The sequence below is a fragment of the Miniopterus schreibersii genome, assembly GCF_964146895.1.
Source record: "Miniopterus schreibersii genome assembly, chromosome: 14".
Taxonomy (NCBI): Eukaryota; Metazoa; Chordata; class Mammalia; order Chiroptera; family Miniopteridae; genus Miniopterus; species Miniopterus schreibersii.
This window is the reverse complement of record NC_138114.1, coordinates 25,658,197-25,677,989: the sequence shown is the minus strand read 5'-3', so window position 1 is coordinate 25,677,989 and position 19,793 is coordinate 25,658,197. Positions and strand designations below refer to the sequence as shown.

The 19,793-nt window shown below is 43.1% G+C and overlaps 1 protein-coding gene across 2 annotated transcripts in view; it reads right to left on the bottom strand.

Moving 5' to 3' along the window:
• The window catches only part of ANK3 (ankyrin 3), a 530,179-nt gene extending 528,366 nt beyond the window's left edge, over positions 1–1,813 (bottom strand). For both annotated transcript variants that reach the window (XM_081157598.1, XM_081157588.1), the window contains exon 1: positions 1,606–1,813. In XM_081157598.1, coding sequence (XP_081013724.1) covers positions 1,606–1,662 — 57 coding nt within the window. In that variant the 5' untranslated portion in view covers positions 1,663–1,813. The remainder of the gene's footprint in view (positions 1–1,605) is intronic.
• Positions 1,814–19,793: the final 17,980 nt, after the last annotated feature.

The following is a 19,793-nucleotide window of genomic DNA, read 5'->3' as shown; positions in this document are numbered from 1 at the left end:
GCTTTACATTCACTTTCAATATCACAATTTGCTTCCTTGAAAATGAACCCTTTTGAGCCCAGGTCAGCAGATTATGAGGATGCCTGAACTGCTAAGGCAGTGGCAATCTATGTCCACTCAGAGACTGGCCCCCTGTAGTCTTCCTTCTCAGGCCTACTTGTGATGGCCTGTTCCTCCTGGAATAAGGCCTGGTATAACCCTAGGATGACTCCTGAACCCTGCCTTTAAAAAGAAAGTGGCCTCTTCCTAAATTACACAAGCCACACAGTCTCAAACGAGCAAAATTAAAATTCAGGATCAAGGTGGCAAAAAAGCCCCACCAAGTAACTTTGTCAAGACTTGAGTCTCTTTTGAAGATCTCCCCTGGATTCCCCAAGAATTGTTAGAGATGACAACTAAAGGAAAGACATGATCTGGGCTAGGAGATGTGTGTGTTTCAAGGGCAATTTTACATTATTTAAAACTAGGTAAACTACTGTTAAGGCTTCTCAAACGAGCCTCATTTTTTAAAAAATGTTTCCCTTTTTTCTAAAATAGGTAACACACATGGTTTAAGGCAAAAAACAAAGAGCAGGTATGTGAAAGTAAGGCTCCCTCCCACCCCTCCCCAGGGCCCTCCCCAAGGACAACTGCTGTCTCTCGCACTCCCTTCCCTACACACTCTGTGCACACGCAAACATATGCGAGTGTTTTAAACCAATTATCCCATATTATACAAACAGTGGCAGCTGCAGAATTGCTACTAAACGCCTCTGGGCTTAAAGGTGGCCGTCTGCTGGGGGGTGTGGGATGGAAGGAAGGATATTTATTGTAGAGCTGCGGTTCTGCACATCCTGCACGCGGTTTTTACTTCGTGCGTGGTTCTCTCGCATGCCTATGGAAGGGGCTAGTAGGGGAGAAGGTAAACCCATGCAAGCACCCCCTGGCACGGCCGCTACATGCGCACTGCTCTGCACTTTTTCTGTGTCCCAAAGTTTATATTTTGTATTTTCACTGGGTTAAATGAAGTATCTCGAGTCACCATAATAAAAAATAAATAAATAAATAAATAAATAAAACCACCTAACTCTGTAACTCTGAAGGTAACTTTCAGAACCAGGTGATTTTCATCCTCCCCGCCAGACGCGCAGCCCACTCGGGCCGTGCCCTTGGGAGAGGTGCCGCCTGGCACGGGGTTCCAGGAAAGAGCCCAGCACAGAGGAGCCCGAGGACGGGCCCGGGGGCGAGGGCGGCCCGAGCCCGGGCCACGCTTCTCTCCTAGACCAGTGTTTCCAGGCAGAAGACACGTCCTCGGGCCTCCCTCCGCCGTCGGGGCGGGATGCTCGGCGCGGGGCCGCCCTAGGAGCTCGCGCCTCCGCGCGCAGCTCCAACTCCAGCCCAGCGCCCTCGGGCGCAGGGGAACCGCACCTCCCGCGGGGATCGCGCCCCCTCCGCTCGCCCTCTCGGCGCCGCCCGGCGCCCCCAGAAAGACAGGGTCCTGGGCAGCGCCTCTGCGCTCCCACGGCCCCGGAGACCCCCCCAGCCCGCCGGGGCCTCCCGCGCTCGGCCATTCCCCGCGCGCCGCCGCGGGGTGGGAAGCCACAGGTAGGGGGGCGCGGCGCTCACCTGCGCGGGAGGAGGGGTGCCCTCGGCGCCGGCGGCCGACGAGGCGGAGGAGGCCATGTTGTGGGGCGGCCGCGCTCCCGCTGCTCCTTCCAGGAATTCCGATCTCCCCTCCCCGCTCCGCGCCTCCTGCCCCCAAACGCGGGACTTCTGCGGGAAAAGTTCGGCCGCGGCTCCGGGACGCCCAGCGCGGCCCCGCGACGCCCGCCCCGCGCGCGTCTCCTCTCCCCCGCCCCCGCCCCCGCCCCGCCTGGGCCGCGCCGCCCGCCAGGTGCCCGCCCGGCCGGCGCGCGGGGGGCGGGCCCGGCTCAGGTGCGGGCGGCGGCCGGTCCCCGCGAGCGCGCCCCGGAGGCCGGGCCTGGGGTCGGGGCGGCGGCGGGCGGGGGCTGCGGGCGGGGGGCGGGGGCTGCGGGCGGGGGGCGGGGGCTGCGGCCCGGGCCTTACCTGGGGCGGGGCGCGGCGCAGGTGGCTCCGGGACCGCGGGGCGGGAGGGCGAGTCCCGTGTCCTGCGGGCTGCCGAATGTGCCACCTCCATCAGGACGAGAGAAGACATCATCATATTCCCTGATTATTGGATTGCCTGGGGCTTAGTCAAGCCTAAGTGAATAAAATCATCTTTGGCAATTTTGCTTTTGTTTTTATTATTATTATTAATCTATAGCATCCGACCTCTGCAGAAGCACCGTTTGCCAGGTACACGGCTTCGAAACCATGTTCCTAGCGTCCCTCCCACCCTACCGATGTCCCAGCAGCACCTAGATCGCCTTGGCTACCTGTCCAATTAAAAAATAAAACTCAGGAGCCATCTGGGCTGTGAGGTAGGCACTGAGCCTGATCCAGCAAGGAAACAGGGGACAGGACCTCTTGCTTGGGTGTCCTTGTTTCTAGGAGCTCAAATGACAAGGCTTTGCGGAGCGCCTGGCCGAGGCGGAGGGACTGTTGGCTTCAGCCTGCTGCCCCCTCAGAATTTACTGATCAGGAGGGGGTGAGGGGGAAGGTAACTGCCCCTCACAGAGCGTCTCCCAAAGGGAGAGCTCTCACTGAGTCACGGGAGATGCGGTTAGTGGGCACATGGAGTAGGGCCAGGGCGTTAAATGACACCGAATCACACTGGCTAGGAAGGTATTCCCTTTTCAATTCTCTTTCAATTCTAATTACAACAAGAAGAAAGTATTCTCTCTCACTCACTCACTCACTCACCCCGTTTTCTCAAAGAGCAGGTTCCAGGCTCAAAGCCCTAGGTACGCGCTGGCATCTAACTACAATTTAGAGCATTCAGTTTTTATTGTTCAGTTTCACTGTTTATTGTTAGTGTTGCTTCCAAGTGAACGCGTGTTCTCTAGCCATGGTACAGATCCAGTTTCCTTTTTAAGCAACTATATGTAAGGGTTTGGGTTTTTTTCCTAAATTGCATAAAGATAGTAATAGTTCAGATGGCACTAAGATAAAGGAAAAATTCTAGAGGTAGGTAGGGAACGACTGAAATATGGAAAACTGACAACAATGTTTTAGTCAACTAGTGGCCACCAAAGGCAGAATAACTCCTTCAGCAGAGAGCAGTGAGTTAGCTGTGCCTTGGGTTTAACGCCCAGCTGACTTCCTCCATAAAGCTGAAATAACATTTCTGGGGCATCAGCTCTGTGTTGGGCTCCGTGCTAAGCACTGTATTCATATTATCTCATTTGGTCCTCACAAGATCTTTGCAGGACAAGCAGCACAATCTGGAAACTGAGTCTCAGGAACCCTAACTTGGCTGAGGTCACTATTAAAGGACCAATGGTTCTATAGTTTGAGTATTCTTAACTTGAGTTTTAAAAACCACTTCAGAAATTAGCAAGTCCAAAACCCCCCTGAGATTTTGTGTTAAATTCTGTGTGCTGTTTCACGAGGAGGAGGTACATAGTTTTCATCAACTTTTCAAACAGATCTAAGTCCCCAAGAAGTTTAAGAGCCACTGTTATTGTTTACAACACAGTCGTAAGCCTTGGATCGTAAGGCCCATGGGGGCAGATGCCCTGTCTTCTTCCACTTCCCCTGTGCCTAGCCTGGCACTTCATCCCCCCAGCCACTCAGAGGCATTGTGTGAAGTAGACAACACAGGCTACAAGAGCAGGTGGGGTGGCTGGGGAGAGCATCACCTTAGTAAATCCTACACAAACACAGGTATTTTACAAGCCAGCTCCCTGGCACTGACTCCACTATAAGCATAGCCTTAAACAAGTGGCACGCCTCCAATCAAGTAGACAATAAAGGGAGGAAAGTTCAAAAGCTCTACAGGAAGGTAGTGCAAGAAGCTGCACCTGGGAGACTGCCCAGAAACACATGCTTCCCTGCAGAGCTATTCCAGTCCAGTGCTTACCTGGCTGGCTGTTTCTGAGAAATACTTGTGCTTAGGTTAAAGACACTTCTCCTCCTGAGACAGGCTGTAACACAACCAAAAAAGCTGACTACAAGTCAGAACTGGGCATCTGGCAGCATCTCCCCTGCCTTGGAAACCTAAAACTAAACCAAAAACCTTTCCATGCAGCCCATACCTCATGACTGCCTCTAATTTTCCTTCTCTCTGTTTGTCCTTTCACAGCCGAGTATCTAGAAAAGGTAGTAGTCAACACAGCGCCCTTTCTCACGCACACACTCCTTTCTTCATAGTAATTGGGACTTTGCCCCTCCTCAGCGATTAAAACGATTCTCAAATAACAGCTGGCCCCCTATTTGCCACATCCATTAGGGATTTTTCCAGACCTTATCTCCGTTGAGCTTCAAGGGCACTTTACGTGGCTGTTAGTGAACTTCTTTTCCCCTTAAGTATTTTCTAGGACCTTGACCTGAGTCTTTCTTACTTCTCATATGATATTTGTGATCTCATCCACATTATGGCTTCAGCTATCACGTAACAACTCCCAAATCCAACTACAGTTTCCCTGAGCCTCAAATCCATCGTTGATGTCCAAATGGGATGCCAAGCAACACAGACCTCCAAGCCAGAGGAAGAGGCCTGAAGGTCACGAAGGACGGGAGACTGTGCCCCACTCCTGCCCAATCCAATCAGATACTTAGTCCAAAATCATTCCTTAAAGTATCTCTAAATTATTCTGTCTTATCCATCCCCACTACATGCCTGCCTTTGACTTTCTAATTGCTGTTGTTTACTGAGCAATTACTATATGCCAAACCATGTCGACATGCATTTTCTTATCACGTCTCATCTAAACAATTAAAATCCCCTCTTAATTTTGCGTAGTGCATTAGCTCTCTCATCTAGTAGTATGATGTTTCATGATTTCAAATCTATTCACATCACTGCACAGTTAAAATCTTTCAGTAACTTTCCTTATCCTTCAGGGTAAAGGTTAAACTTAGCAAGGGCCCCTGCCCACTGCTTCCAACTGATCTCAGCTCTCCTCCATCAGCATTTCCATGCCCTGCCCCACCTCTGTCCCAGGCACACCATACACACAGCCCTTCCGAATTGCTTGCAGCTCCCCCTGAACACCAAGGCCGCTGCTTTCACATGGGCTGTCCCTACTAGAAAACCTAGAAAACCTCCCCATCCTGCATCTCTCTGTGCAGATGACGTCTATTCACCCAGCAAGGCTCCATTCAGAAAATGCATCTGTATGGAAACCCTCCTGCCCCCATTACTGTTAAGATGTGGTTCATCGCCCTTTCTTTGTCCTTCAAAAATACCCTACAGCCTACCTTTAATTACTTAAAAGAACGGGTCCACACTTCTCTGCAATTTAGAAGTCTTAAAAATTACAAAAATGAACAACTTAAACCAAATTGCTGTGGGCTATTTATAGTCTTTATTCCATTTGGTGTGAATACTCATGTTTTAATTATGGGGTACTGCCCCAGGCGCTTTTACGAGGGTTATGTAATACACAGAGTGTGCACCATATTAATGTCATAAAAATTGAGAATTGTGAAACATCTGCCTCCAGGGGTTTCACGTAAAGGATATAGACCCATATAACCATTGCTCTTCTTGTCTGTCTCCCCTTGAAATCAGAAGCTTCTTGAAGCCTCAACTGTATCTTTTTCAGTCCAAATACCCAGTATCTAATGCATTGTCTGGCTCAACAGAGGTTTGCTGAGTAAATTAAGGGTATTTTTATGAACTTGGACCAAATTTCATAGGACTGACTCCCAAGGTCGAAACCTGACACCTCTCCTGCTTCCCGCGTGGCTCTCCCGCCTCCGGGCTGCACCATACTTTGCTCGCACATCACATTTCTCACTGTAGAGCAATTGTTTGCATATCTGTGTCTCCAGTGAGACAGAGGAGGTTGAAAGCAAAGATGATGTAATCTTTGCATTTCCGGCTTCACAGGGCCCAGCACAGTGTCAGGCAAATTATATTCTGGCTCGATACCTTTTGTTGAACGACAGAGGGTAGACAAGAACAGAGGGGGAGAGAGGGAAGAAGGGAAGATATAAAGGAGAAGTAGAAGAGGTCTGGGGGAAGATCATTTCATCTATACTTAGAGGACTCTAATATTCCAAACTCAGTCTCTTCACAATATTTGTCATATTAGCAATTTACCTTATTTATTTATTTATTTATTTATTTATTTTATTTATTTAAATTAATGTACTTTTTATCTAAACAAATTTATTTTTAGAAGAAACATTGTCTTACAGTGTTCATGGGAAGTCACATTCACTTGCACTAAGGAAAAGGAAATGGGTTAGTTCTTTGTTTCATTCTGTGCTCCACCTGAGTCTGTGTCTTTGTTCTTAGCAGGTACGAAGGGGGCATGAACACTGGCACTAGATGCAAACTTCCTTCTCACTGTTAACAAAAGGGTGGATAATTAATATTATCAATATTATTTAATGCCCTGTTTTAAGCCCCCTACTATTGTCTCAAGAACTACCAGTAGAAGGAGGATTGTATAAACTTTCCTTTTTCCCTCACTCTGCTTCTACATTTATAATATTTCTCCACAACTTCAATTAGATACTTTATTTTTTCCAGAGTAGTTTCCACCTGAATGAGACTCTAACTCACGATTATGTTTAAACAGTAGGAATTTTCCACCTGACCATTAGCGCGAGAGAAAAGCTGATTTCTTTCATGGTGTCTATAAACTCTGCAATGGACAAAGAAACAAGAGTTAATACAGAAAGTTTTCACCTGTGAGAAAGTTTTCTTTAATTTCAGGAGATTATGGCTAATGAATACATGTTGGTTTCATAAAATAAGAAAGTAACAGAAAAGCACTTCTCAAATAAGAGAAATACATATTTGGTTACCACTACTCATGGGGACTGTGATTGTATATAGAAATATCTCCCTTAATTTGTAAATTTTGTGAGGGAAAACAGCTCACCAAGCATAAAGTTGAACCAAAATGTTTTCTCTTTGTGGCTTTTGGCCTTTCTCCCCATTTACGGTCTCAAGTGGGTAGAAACTCATACTTCTAAATATACAGTAAAGATGATGGCTTAGCAATATTTTTATCAAGGTCAACTGGAATGAGAGTATAAAGTTTATTTATTGAGTAAGTTTTGCAATCCCATGTAGAATATGGTTAAACAACTTATTTTAGTGTCTACTTCTCTTACTTAATTCCTTAAATTTCTTTAACCTTTGAAAGGAAATAGAGATTATTCTGATATCTGTCATGGAATAAGAAACACTGTCTGACTCAACCTGTTTGAGATAACTAATTAATGATTTTAAAAACTCAATCACAAAGTAGTTTATGGAATAGGATAATAAACTTCATAGTAATAATGAACTTCATAATTATAATAAACTTCATAGTAAAGTTACAGAAGAGAAAAGATCAGTATGGTGGTCTACTTTATCACCAGTTTGATAACAATAGCTTTTCATCAATTCCTCTTACTCACTTTAGTCTGGGATTTCAAAAACATATAAAGTGATGATAGCATGAACAATAGTAATATCAACCTCAAAAATACACTTAAAAGTTAACATAAAGCAGAACTAACTAAGCAGCAATGGGAACTAAATTGGTAACTTTCAGTCACATATTAATAAGGAAAAGCTGGCTTTCTTTATTACCCTTGCCTGCATTCCCAGTGAAATGAACTGTGTTGACTCTAGTTAGGGTGCCTACGAAAGAAAAAGGAGAGACTTTGTTTTGTTCATTGGCATGGAATCTAAGGCACAGAGGGAAAGGAATAAAAGAAAGTGACACCTTGCCCAGCTGGTGTGGCTCAGCAGTTGAGCATCGACCTAGGGTCCAGGCCATCACCCTTCAATTCCTGATCAGGGCACATGCCCAGGGTTGTGGGTTCGATCCCCAGTAGGGGGCCTGTGGGAGGCAGCCGATCAATGACTCTCTAATCACTGCTGTTTCTATATCTCTCTCTTCCTCTCCCTTCCTCTCTCTGAAATCAATAAAGACATATTTAAAAGGAAAAAAAAGAGAGAAAGTGACACCTTGAGACAAAGTTTGGGAGAATAAAGAGAAACAGAGACTTTCAATTAAAATATTTTCTTCCCTCTTGTTTTCTTTACCCTCCCCTATTCTGATTCTGATAAACCAGAACAAGGCTTCTTAATTCATATACGTTTTCATCTTTGTCTGAACAAAGGGAAAAAGTAATCGTGAAGCTCTTTGACCCAGTTCATGCACGCTTTGCTCCCAGCTCCAGTGGAATTGCCTGATTTGTGCTTAATATACCTGTTTCTACAGCCTTGAGTGGGACTTCTGCACCTAGAATTCTAAGTGTCCACCACTATGCAACACAGGACCTAGGACTTCCAATCTGAGCTCTTAATTCAAATTGGAAAAAAATACATAAATTAGATTAAAAAAATAGAAACACACCAACACAACTCCCCAGTTCTCCTCCCAAACGTACCCTTAGAAAGTACCAAACATTTCTGGGCAGTGGATATCCTGTAACTGATCATTTTACTTTGCCACACTCTTCTCCATGTCCACTCTCTCAATTACAGTATATAGCTTGCTTAAATTTCACATTGAAGGTTTTGGAGAGCCATATGAAATTCTTGTGGACACTCTCAGGATACTGATACAACCGTAATTAGGGATCACTGGCTCAGTAAAAATGATAACTGGAAAAGTGGCCTTCATAATCTTCAGCCCAGCACTGCCCTTCTTTATATTATCATTGCTTTCCCTTCTGAACACATACCTCTGGTGCTTGCACATACAACTAAACACGTTTCTATGCCGCAAAAGGGTGCCATACCCAAGCACCATTCACAGCACAGTTATAGTAGAATTGATATTAAATGTTTTGGCAGATGGCAATTAAGGCCCTAAGAAAATCAATATTTTTTTTAGCGTTTCCTGCAGATGGAGATAAAGTGCCTTGAAGAAAGAGGAGAAGGTCTTTATTTTCTCAGACACTCACACAGTCGTGTAGGTCTTGCCCATAAGGAAACATTAAATTCTAAGTTCCATGAAAGCAAGACAGTGACTTTCTTTTCTTTTTTCCAATATGTTTTTTTAATTGATTTTTTTTTAGAGAGAGAGAAAGGAAGAAGGAGAGAGAGAAACATGATCCACTGCCTCCTGCACCCACCTGCCCCCTACTGGGGATCAAGCCCTCAACCGGGCTTGTGTGGTGACTGATAATTGAACCGGTGACCTCTAGGTGCATGGGAGGACACTCAGTCAACTGAGCCACAGCGGCCAGGGCAAGGGACAGTGACTTTCGTGTTTACCATTGTGTGTCCCAGCTCCTAGCATTGATTGGATCTAGCACATTATTGATGCTAAATTAATATTTTTTGACTCCCTGACTGAATCCTGTATTTTATTTATGGCTCTTCCAATTTATTGATATGTATCTTTTCCATTACTTATCCTCTCTTACACTGAATTTATAAATCTATTGTGGATTACTTTAATAAAATTATTGATGACTAGAATGGAAATATAAATGTTACGTGACATTATTTGTTGGCTTATGTGACAATGACATTTGACATTTATTTCAGTTGCCTCCTTTTATGAATCACCTCTTTACAATTGGGGCTTTTTCTTTTGCAGAGCACTTGAAAAATATAGCACATGCCGTGTTATTAATATTTCTCTGAGCGCACTGTTATAGGCCATACAGTTTCTGTTAACAACTACTCAACTTCCCTACTGCCTGATGAAAGCAGGCCAGCATAACTGATGGGCACGGCTACGTTCCAATAAAACATTCACAGAAAAGAGCAGTGGGCCGAATGAGCCCTAGTTAACTGGCCCCTGATCTAGATTGCCAGCACCCCATCCTTTGAAGAAAGTCACTTAGTATGTGCTGAGCACTCTGTTTTACACCCCTTAATCCCCCCAGCAAGTCTCCAAGATGGGTATTATTATCCACTTTTTATGGGTGAGGAAACCAGGGCTTAGCAAGCTGACTTGACCAGCTTTACCCAGCCATGAGCCAAGTAGCCAGATCCGCCTGTGCGACAGTCCCACCTTGTGCAGAGGCCACCGTCTCTCATCCGGAATCCTGCCATCGCATCGTAAGGGATGCTTGATTTCCTTCCCCCTCTCTCTATATAATTCCCTCTTTCCATAGCATAACAATGGGTTTTTTAAACGTAAATTAGATCACATGACTTGACTGCTCAAAACCCTTCGGTGCCTTTTATTGCCTTTGGAGTAAAAATGAAAATTTATCCTGCCTGCAAGCCTGCTGTGGCCTGCCCCTGCTCCTCTCTGACCTTACCCCCTTCCCGATTCCCAGCCTGCAGGCCCCAGCCCGCCGCCCAGGCTCTGCTTCTGAGACTGCCCAGATCCTTATGGCCTTCCCGCTGCCCCTCCGCTTGATGCTCCTTCTGACTAGAGCATCTTCCCCGCTCTTCCTCCAGGTCTTTCTCAGTCACCTCCTTTTTGTCAGCTAGGTCTCAGCCTCAAGGTCACTTTTCCCCAGAAGACTTCCCTGATCCTCCAGTCTATGCTTCGTCAACAACTTTTTTTCTCTGCATAGAGTGCTCATTAATATGCAAGTTTTCTAGTCTATTGTTCATTGCCTGTCTGCCCCACTAGAATGCAAGCTCCATAGAAGCAGGGATCTCTACCCCTCTTGTTCACAGACATATCATTAGAATAGTCAATAGTACTTGGCATATAGTAAGAATTCAAGAAATATTTATAAATACCTTCTGAATGAATGTTGTGTAACAAAAAATTCCATGTTCTTCATCACATTTTACTGCTTCTCAGGACTGGCTAAGGCTATTTCTCATGAGACCTGTCATAGCAGTTGGTTGGGGAAGCATTTGGTTTGTGTTGTTCCAGCCACATCCCTTAACTTTTAACCCCAAAGACATACAAAAATAAAATACACCAACTATGTGTGGCCAGTTAGTTCAATGACCAAACACGATGCTCTGCTCCATTTAAAGTGATAGCCAGATCTTGATGTGGCTAAAATTCTGTTGTTTGAATAAACAGTCTTGCTGAAGTAATTTGATTCTTAGAACACCATTCCTCAAAGGTCTCATTAAAATTAAAAAAATGATGGTCCAAAGGGGAAACAACTTTTATTTCACACCGAGTTCAAGGGAAATCAACAGGAATTTCCCCATAATGATGCCCTCCCATGATAAAGGTCGTATAGGTGTTTCTCCTCTTAACTAGATTACAAATTCTTTAAGAGTACAGACCATGTTTCTTTGCATTCCCATGATGTTGAACACACAGACATTTAATAAATACACAATGTCTTAAATAAAAATAGGGGAGGCAGGAAACTGTGGAAGTGATTGGTTTAAAGGCAGGTGAAAGGATTCTGAATTCTGAGCCTGCTAAAAGGAAGCAATAAGTGTTTGCTTTGAAATACTAAAGAGTAGAGTTGTGGGAAGAGGTTAGGATTAGGATTTAGAAGAGCTACCCTGAGGCCTTAATACCTAAAACACTTTCAGTTTCAGTTTCCTTCTCCATTAAAAATGAAAAGGTTTGAACTATGTGATCTTTAGGATTCTTCCAATGCTAGCATTCTATGATTCACCAAGGCTTTAGTCCAAGCAGCCGAAAAGGTAAGCCTGAAAATCAGTTACATACGCCACATTGAGGCACACCATTATAGAAAAAAGAGCAACCAGATTTTTTGGAGATGCTTGGGATGTGTGTTCTTCATTCATTCACTTGTTCATTTGTTCATTCATTAAAAAGCTATATTTTTGAATTCTCACAGGTATTTTACTAGATGTAGTGAAAGGACTGAATCCTAGGAGTATTTTTTAAATACCTAGAGTGTTCTGAGCATTCTAGACCGATAGGAGGGAGTGCAAGAGGCTTGGAGTATATACGCCTGGTTCTAGTCCAGGCTCTGTCTCCAGCTTCCTGGGTAAGAGCTGATTCTGGGCACACATCTGAAAGGCCTGGCTCCTCCTTCAGAGGGAGCATGGCTTTGCTCACACCGAGAGCATCCTGACCACAGTCCTCAGAAAGAAACATTCCTAACTCGGTGCTCCAAGGGATCTGCCAAGTTTCCTTTGCCACAATGTGATGGGTCAGCCGCAGCACTTTCAGATATTTAGACACATCCTTTCTCTAACTCAACTTGATGACATGAGAACGTTGAGGACAATCTTGCCAATGAATGCCATCAAACATAAGACTATTTCTGATTAGACACCGCAGAAAATTGAGAATGGTTTTCCCAAAATAGAGAACATGGTGAAAATGTAAGTGACATTATCAATAATTAGTACGGAGCCAAAATAAACTGTCTAAACAAATTTGAATCAACCTAGAGAAAAAATTGAATTATCTTTCCATTTTCTATACAGAAAATATTACAAAGCTGCTATCAAGTTAAGCTCCCCATGAAATCTGGGTCTTGCCCTGGGTATATCGCTGTCAAAGGAGAGGCAACTATCAGTACGATTAGGGAAGGCTTTCCCAAGTGAGTAGGATGGGGCCTGGGCATTAACGGTTGGGTAGAATTCAGAGGTTGCTAAGTGGATTCATAACTTAAGAAACACTACATCTTCAAAGGCATGCCATTGCCAGATGGTTGTCCCCTAGAGGGTCATATTCAACTGATTGCTCTGGGGTCGATGGAGAAGGGTGCCATGATCAACTGTTGGTGCTTGTGACAGGTCAGAGATGAGGGTAAGGGACCATGTGTGTCACATGCTCGCTTCACTTGCTTGGAGCTCTTAGAGACGTGTTTTCAACATTATAATATGAACATGTTGGCCAATTCAAATTTTATGTATTCTCACATCAAATTGCCTTCCTAAGTTATGCCAGTGCCGAGGTGTGCTAGTAGCAACAGGGGAGAGGGAAATGAGAAAGGATGTGTTTTCAGGAGACGGTTCTCTCACTTTTTCCCCAAATCCCACAGCCCTTCAGCTCCTCTGCTTCTCAGACAACAGCATGTTGAACGAGAGGATGTGGAGGCTTCTGGGATGGATCAGGGCAGGCCCAGAGGTCTACGTATGGGTCATGAAGGGAGGAAGAGAGAGAATCCGTTTGTTAGGGTGCTGGATGAAGAGGGGCTCCATCTAGGAGAGCCTCTCCACGCATATATTTCCCCACTCTTTCCTCTTTAACAGTGGCTCCTTTATATTTTCATTTCTAGAAACAACGAGATATGTGGAAAGATGGAGTTGAGGAAGCCAAAGAACACCTGTGTGGCTTTGAAGCTCTTTGGGGACAAAGTATATGGAAAAGCCAAAGGGACTGTCTTCATTTGCTGAGCCCTAGGTCACCATGCCTGTGGTTTGCTGAGCTCCATGTACTCTCAGGCTGGCAGCTATAGTCATAGCATAATGGCATTAATAAAAGCTAACATTAATTAAGATCTTGCCGTATGCCAAACACTACGCTAAGTATTGGGGTACATTTTCTTGTGGTCAGAGACAATGTAACAAAAGAGAAAGACTTCAGCACCACGCAGACCTTGGTCTGAATCTGGGCTCCATCACTGATCACTGTATGATTTGGGTTAAAATAGTTTCTCTCTCTGACCCTCGGTTAACTTAAGTATAAGAAGGTATAATAATACCCACTTCCCATTGTTGCTCTGGTAACTAGAGATACTCTGTGTAAAGCACTTTTCCCATAGTAGGTCTTTGTTATGATCATTATCTGAGCCACACAGGCCAGTGTCCTCACACCTGATGGGACATGGATCTAGGCAGGGTTCTCAATGGGGGCCATCTGTTCCCCAGGGCATATCTGGCAATGTCTGGAGACATTTTTAATTGTCACAACTTGCAGGGCTGCTATTGGCATTTAATGAGTAGAGACCAGGAGTGTGGCTGACCCTCCTACAGTGCATTGGACAACCGTCCACAAGAATCATCTGGCTCCAAGTGTCAATGGTGCCAAGTTCAGGGGAAACACTGCTCTAGGGTAAGGTGTCCTGACAGCCCTCATCTCGGGCACATATTAGGTATCAGCCTTCCTTGTGAAAACCTCATGCTTTCAGGCAGCAAAATTATACCTTTGAGTCAGAGTGACTGGGAGCAATTATAAGTGGTTGGGAGACCTGGGGGTGCTGACAGACAGTTAAAAACTAATGGATGGACTCAGAGAAGGGAAATCAGATAAACAGGCCAGATAGACAACACCCAATTTCCTCCCTCCTGAGGACCTTGGTGCCCTGAAGTACAGATACCTTCCTCCAGCTCTGTTCTGGTGTGTGGACAATGGCTGTCTTCACATCAGCAGTTCCAGCCCTGCAAGGGATTGGTGCCAGAGGATACATATAGCTTTGGGATGGGAAATGTACACTTTAACCAACCACTCCGACTGTCAAATACAAATTACACCCGTCCTGATCACCAGCACTGTTTCATTGGTTAACTAGCAAAAGTAAAACCTATTCATTATAAAAAGGAGCCCTGTAATGTACTTCCCCATGACCTTGTTCAATGAGAGATCCAAGAGGCTAGTATTTTCCACTTAATATGTGCCAAGAATGAATTGCGTATTTAACATAAAGATCTATCTACTTCCTGCCCAGAATTGCCCACGGCTACCAGATGTTCAATTAGGAGAGTTTTCTATTCAATTCACTAAAGGTAGAGAAGAAATAAAAATCTGATTTTACTCATCTCTGGTACCCTTTTCCCCAACTGCTCATACTTAAATATAATCCCCCTTTTTTTGTTCACTCAATTGGTAATGAAGATGTAAAAAATTTGGAGGTAAAATATAAAATTTTTTTATTACTCTCTTGACCTATACTGCTCTTCTAATTAGAGTTGGCTAATATTTCTAAATTTGTCTCAATTTTTTTAACCCATTAATTAAAATTATCTGAATTTAATTAACCTGTAATTAATTTCTCTACTTATTCCTTCATTTATAAAGCAAAGTGGCTGAGATTTAAAAGCAACATGGTATGGCTTTTATAAATTAAAAGTAAAATGGTTGTAGGGTTTTTTGGCTTTGTTTTTGGTTTCAGTTGGGTGATCTGACTCAGTTCTCTTTCAGGACATTTTCCTTCCTGGAACCCCAGCTGTTCACTTCTTAGAGCACTTGGAGAAATTTTTCTTTGGCCTTGGAGCTTCTGGAGACCATGAAGAATGAGCCCACGGACCTCCCTATTTTTAAAGAAGCTTTCAGAATTAGAAAGAAGAAGTGCTATGAATATACTTGGTCATATATTTATTTGATCTGATAAAATCACAAGGGCTACAATTCACTTTGAATAAACAATAGATATACTTCGAAGCTTGTTAACTTTTTTCAGGTCACTGAGTAAGAGGAAGTTACTCTGACTGAACAAGGTTACTGGAGTCAGTGAAAGGAATTCATGTGCTTAAGCCAACGAAAAGGGAACTGGCCTAGTCACAATTACTGCAATTATTGCTAAGAATGTCAGAAAACAAAGATGGGATCTGGAACAAGACTTAGTTTCCTACTAAACATGACTGTTCCCTTCTTTCCTGATCTTGCACATCCATGTAGGTTTGCTTGTGTGCGCACACACATGTTTCTCTCTGCACACAATTACTAAATCCCCATTCTCCAGACTACTTTACTTAGCTGATCCACGTATAAATTATTAGGATTCTCATCAGAGAAGTCTTTTCTTAAAATTGTATATAGGCCTGCCTTGACATCAAGGTCCTGTTATTAAAAGTATTGCCTGGTATATCCTTCTGTCCACTCCTTACTCTTAGTTTTATTTAATCCTTTAAAACTCAGCTCAGTTGCTGCCACCTCCTCTGGGAAGTCTTCCAGGATGCTCCACTCTCAGTTGGAGGGAGCTGTCCTTCCTCCCAGCTCTCTGGTGACATGTGCATTCCTCTATCTCTATTGTAAAGGTGTGGTGACGGGGGACACATCCATCCCTGCCTTCTTCCCTGGAGTATGAGTTCTTTACAACTGGGTTTCTAGTATCTTTGTACAGCCAGTGCCCAGGACAAAGCCTGCTATATGCTACGCACTCAAGACATGTTTCATAAATTTTCCTTGACAAGCTTTGGGATAGAATGAAAAATGACTCCTCAACTGCATAGTACAGGAATGCATGACTGTCAAAACTATGGATTCACAGTAATGTCTCATTGGATAGATATTCCCGAGAGGCGATGTAGAAGGGGACCAAACAACATGGTTAGGCACTGCCACGCTAGATAATCAATATTCAGAGAGCCACTAAAGCTCCTCAACTTCTACTTCAGCTTAAAACAAATGTATTCATTCATCCAACAAGCATCTAGTTTTGTGCAAAAATGCAGGCACTGAGTTAGTTGGCAGAGATCCAAAAAATAAAAAGAGGGCGGGGGGGGGGGGCAAAACGGTACAGCTATCAAAGCGAGATAAGAGCCCAGTGAAGGGGTATGAAGTGGGAGAGCACACGGATGAGGTCATAAGCCCTAGCGTCAGACTGTCCAGGTTTATGACTCGCCCTCCCTAACCCTCAGGATCCTTCCCTATAGAACGGAAAGATGGTAACTCCCACCTCATAATGTTCTTCTGATGATTAACTTATGTAATCTTGGTAAAGTGCTTACGGCAACGTCTGGGACACGGTAAACATTTCATAAACCTCAGTGCTCCCACTGTGGCCACTGCTTCGGTGGTACAAAATAGGGAAGGCTCTTATGAGCAGAGAGTGGGGCAGGGAGAGGTGGGTGTTTAAAACTGTTGTTTACTTAATAGATAAAAAATTAGCCCGTTACTTAACCATATTGGAAAACAAAATTAAACAAAAATCAACTGTATTCTCAAATGAACGTTTTGGTGCATATTGTGCCACAATTTTTGCTTGCATATACAGAGATCATACTATACAAACTCTTTTGTATCTTTTCCCCACTATTACTGTCAATACATGTGTATTTACATTGTAACTGAACAGTTCCATGTATTGAATGTGTTCTGATTTATTTCTAGAAGGTAGCAAATAAACAGCAACTCTTAAACTTAGCTTTATTTTATTTTTTCAATAGACAAAACATTTGTGTATTTTAAATATCAAAACAATATAAAAATTATAATTAAGATATCTTGCTAACACCCTGTCTTCATTCAGCATCTTTCCCATTTTCTTCTATCATAGGAAACCATTTTAATTAGATTATTATGTAACTTTTCAATGTTGTTATATAAATATTAGCAAATACTCCATATATAGTCTTTTAAAAAACTTTCTATTGTTTTCTTTTGCAATTTATATCCAATATTATTTTGTATTCGTTTCAGGTGTATAACATGGTGGTTAGACAATCATATACTTTACAAAATATTCCCCTTGATATTCCAGTGCCCTCCTGGCACCACACATAGCTATTGCCATACCATTGACTATATTCCCTATGCTGTACTTTACATCCCCGTGACTATTTTGTAACGACCAATTTGTACTTCTTAATTCCTTTACCACTTTCTTCCAGTCCCCCAACCCCCTTTCCCTCTGGCAACCACCAGTCTGTTCTTTGTATCTACGAGTCTTTCAATTTTGTTTGTTCATTTATTTTGTTTTTTAGATTTCACATATAAATGAAATCATATGGTATTTGTCTTTCTTTGACTAGGAAATCAGGGGTATTCATTCACTTAGTATAATACCCTCTAGGTCCATCCATGCTGTCACAAATGGTAAATTTTCATTCTTTTTTCCCAGATATATTCTTATTTTTCCCATTTATCACATGTTCTGCATCTTTTATTTCCTCTCCACCTTTCCACCCGCTCCTGCCCCTTACTTAGTAATGGCAAGGACAGGAAGAGCAAAACTATGAGCAGGCTGCTTGGATTGTTCCAAACGCATGGCAGACAGTGTCTACCATTTCCCCGGTCTAGGGCCTTGATTTCTGAGGTATCCTTCTAAACAGAAACATGCGAGTAGGTTATGAGAGACATTTATTACCACATATTTTATTAGTTTACACTGACCCTGAAACCAGAAGCAGTGGGGAAAACACAGGTGTGTGGTACCAGAAAGCTCTCCCAAGCACAGGATGAAGTTAATCCTGAATATACATAAACCACTTTCTCCTTCGTGACCTCATTCTTTGTTCACAGCACAGACCCATCCACAAATCACCCCCTGACTTTTTTCCAGAAAATGCTAAGTAGTGCAAAAATCCCTATTACTGTTTATTTTATTTGCATTTTGGTTTTCTCGTTATGGTATAATTACCATAAAAGTGATGATCCCATTGCCAGGTCAACCAAGATCAGATAATGGACAATGAAACTTTAATCGTTCTATTTCCTCTCCCTGTTTCGCCTTCCTCTCTCTCATGTTCTAGCTGACCTTCGGTTCCTCTTGAAATTACTGAATATATTGCTCCCGTTTCTACCAGCTAAACTTGAAATCTTTCGCCTCCTCTTAGCCAGAACATTGCTGACCCTTCTCAATCAACCAAGTGTAGATAAAGCAAGTAGACATGGCGCACAGACAGGATGCAATATGATGTGTTTAAAAAATCACAGGGTGTTTGACTCTACTGGAACACAGAGTACAGCACTGGGAATATTAAGAGACGGGACAGGTCAGATAGGCTGAGGCTGGACTGTGAAGAAGGTGGGCTAGTTTGCTAATAGGTTGAGGTTTTATTATCTCTGTGACGGAAGCTACTGAATGATTTTAAGGGAAGTAATGACATGGCTGCAGAAATCGAGGAGACACTGGAGAGAGGACAACCCACTAGGCCATTATTGAAAGCAACAAGAATTGACGAGAGCCTTAAGTAAGAGAGTAGCAGTAAGAATGGAAGTAAAGGAAAAGGTAGAATGGACATGACTAGTTAACTGTGGCTGGGGAGGAAAATGGTCGGTCAAAATCAACATTGAAACTTCTGGAGTGGCTGAAAATGGAGAGACTGTATTTGATGGAGGAAGATATGTGAAATTAGACACCTGTGGGAACTCTAGGTGGAGATGTCCAGTAGGTAGGAAGCCTGAAGCTCAGAAGAGAGGTGAGAATTGCAAACGTGCATTTAGTCATTACCATTATACAGGTGGTAGCTGTAACTTTGGGGTTCAGTGGGACCATGCAAGGAAAGAGAATAGAGTGAGAAGATGGTGCCCAGAATGAACCCCTGAGGACCATGATGGAGAGAAAGAAATCAACCAATGAAGAGACTGAGAAGCAGAAACCATAGATGTTTATCATACTTACTCAACACTCAGTCGGGGACGGACTTGGGCTTTTCCCAGAATGTGAAGCAGGCAATACGTCCAGGAGAATAGACGCTCACAGTCTAAAATAACCAGACACCTATTTAGAAAGAAACACAACACGTGATTACAGATTTCTTCAGAAGCAGTGTTAGAACAATAGCAAAGAATTCGGAATGAGCCCAAAACATATACTAAAAGAGAAAAGAAAAAATATATTAACAGTATTTTAAAAAGAAACTATTTTAAGAACAACAAGTGAAAAAATAGTAATGGGCAATACGCTAGAAGAAATAAGTAAGATGCAGTAGGTGAAATAAATACAAAGAGTATCCAGCTGAGGAAGTTAGCATATTGGAAGATCAGATTGAGGGATTCTCAACAAAGGGAAAAAAGCAAAAGAAAATACAAAACTAAAACTAGTTGATATGAAAAAAGTATAACTGCAAACATCTGAGTAAAAAGAGTCATCAAAATAGAGAAAAATAGAAATAGGGAGGAGTGAGTATTTGAAGAAATAATGGAGATAAAAATCTTCAAATAAAAAAAAGAAAAGAAAAACCTAGAATAAAAATAACTTATAAAGCCCCCAAAATAAGAAATGAGAAAAAATACTTCACCTGAATCTATTAAGTGAAAATTTAA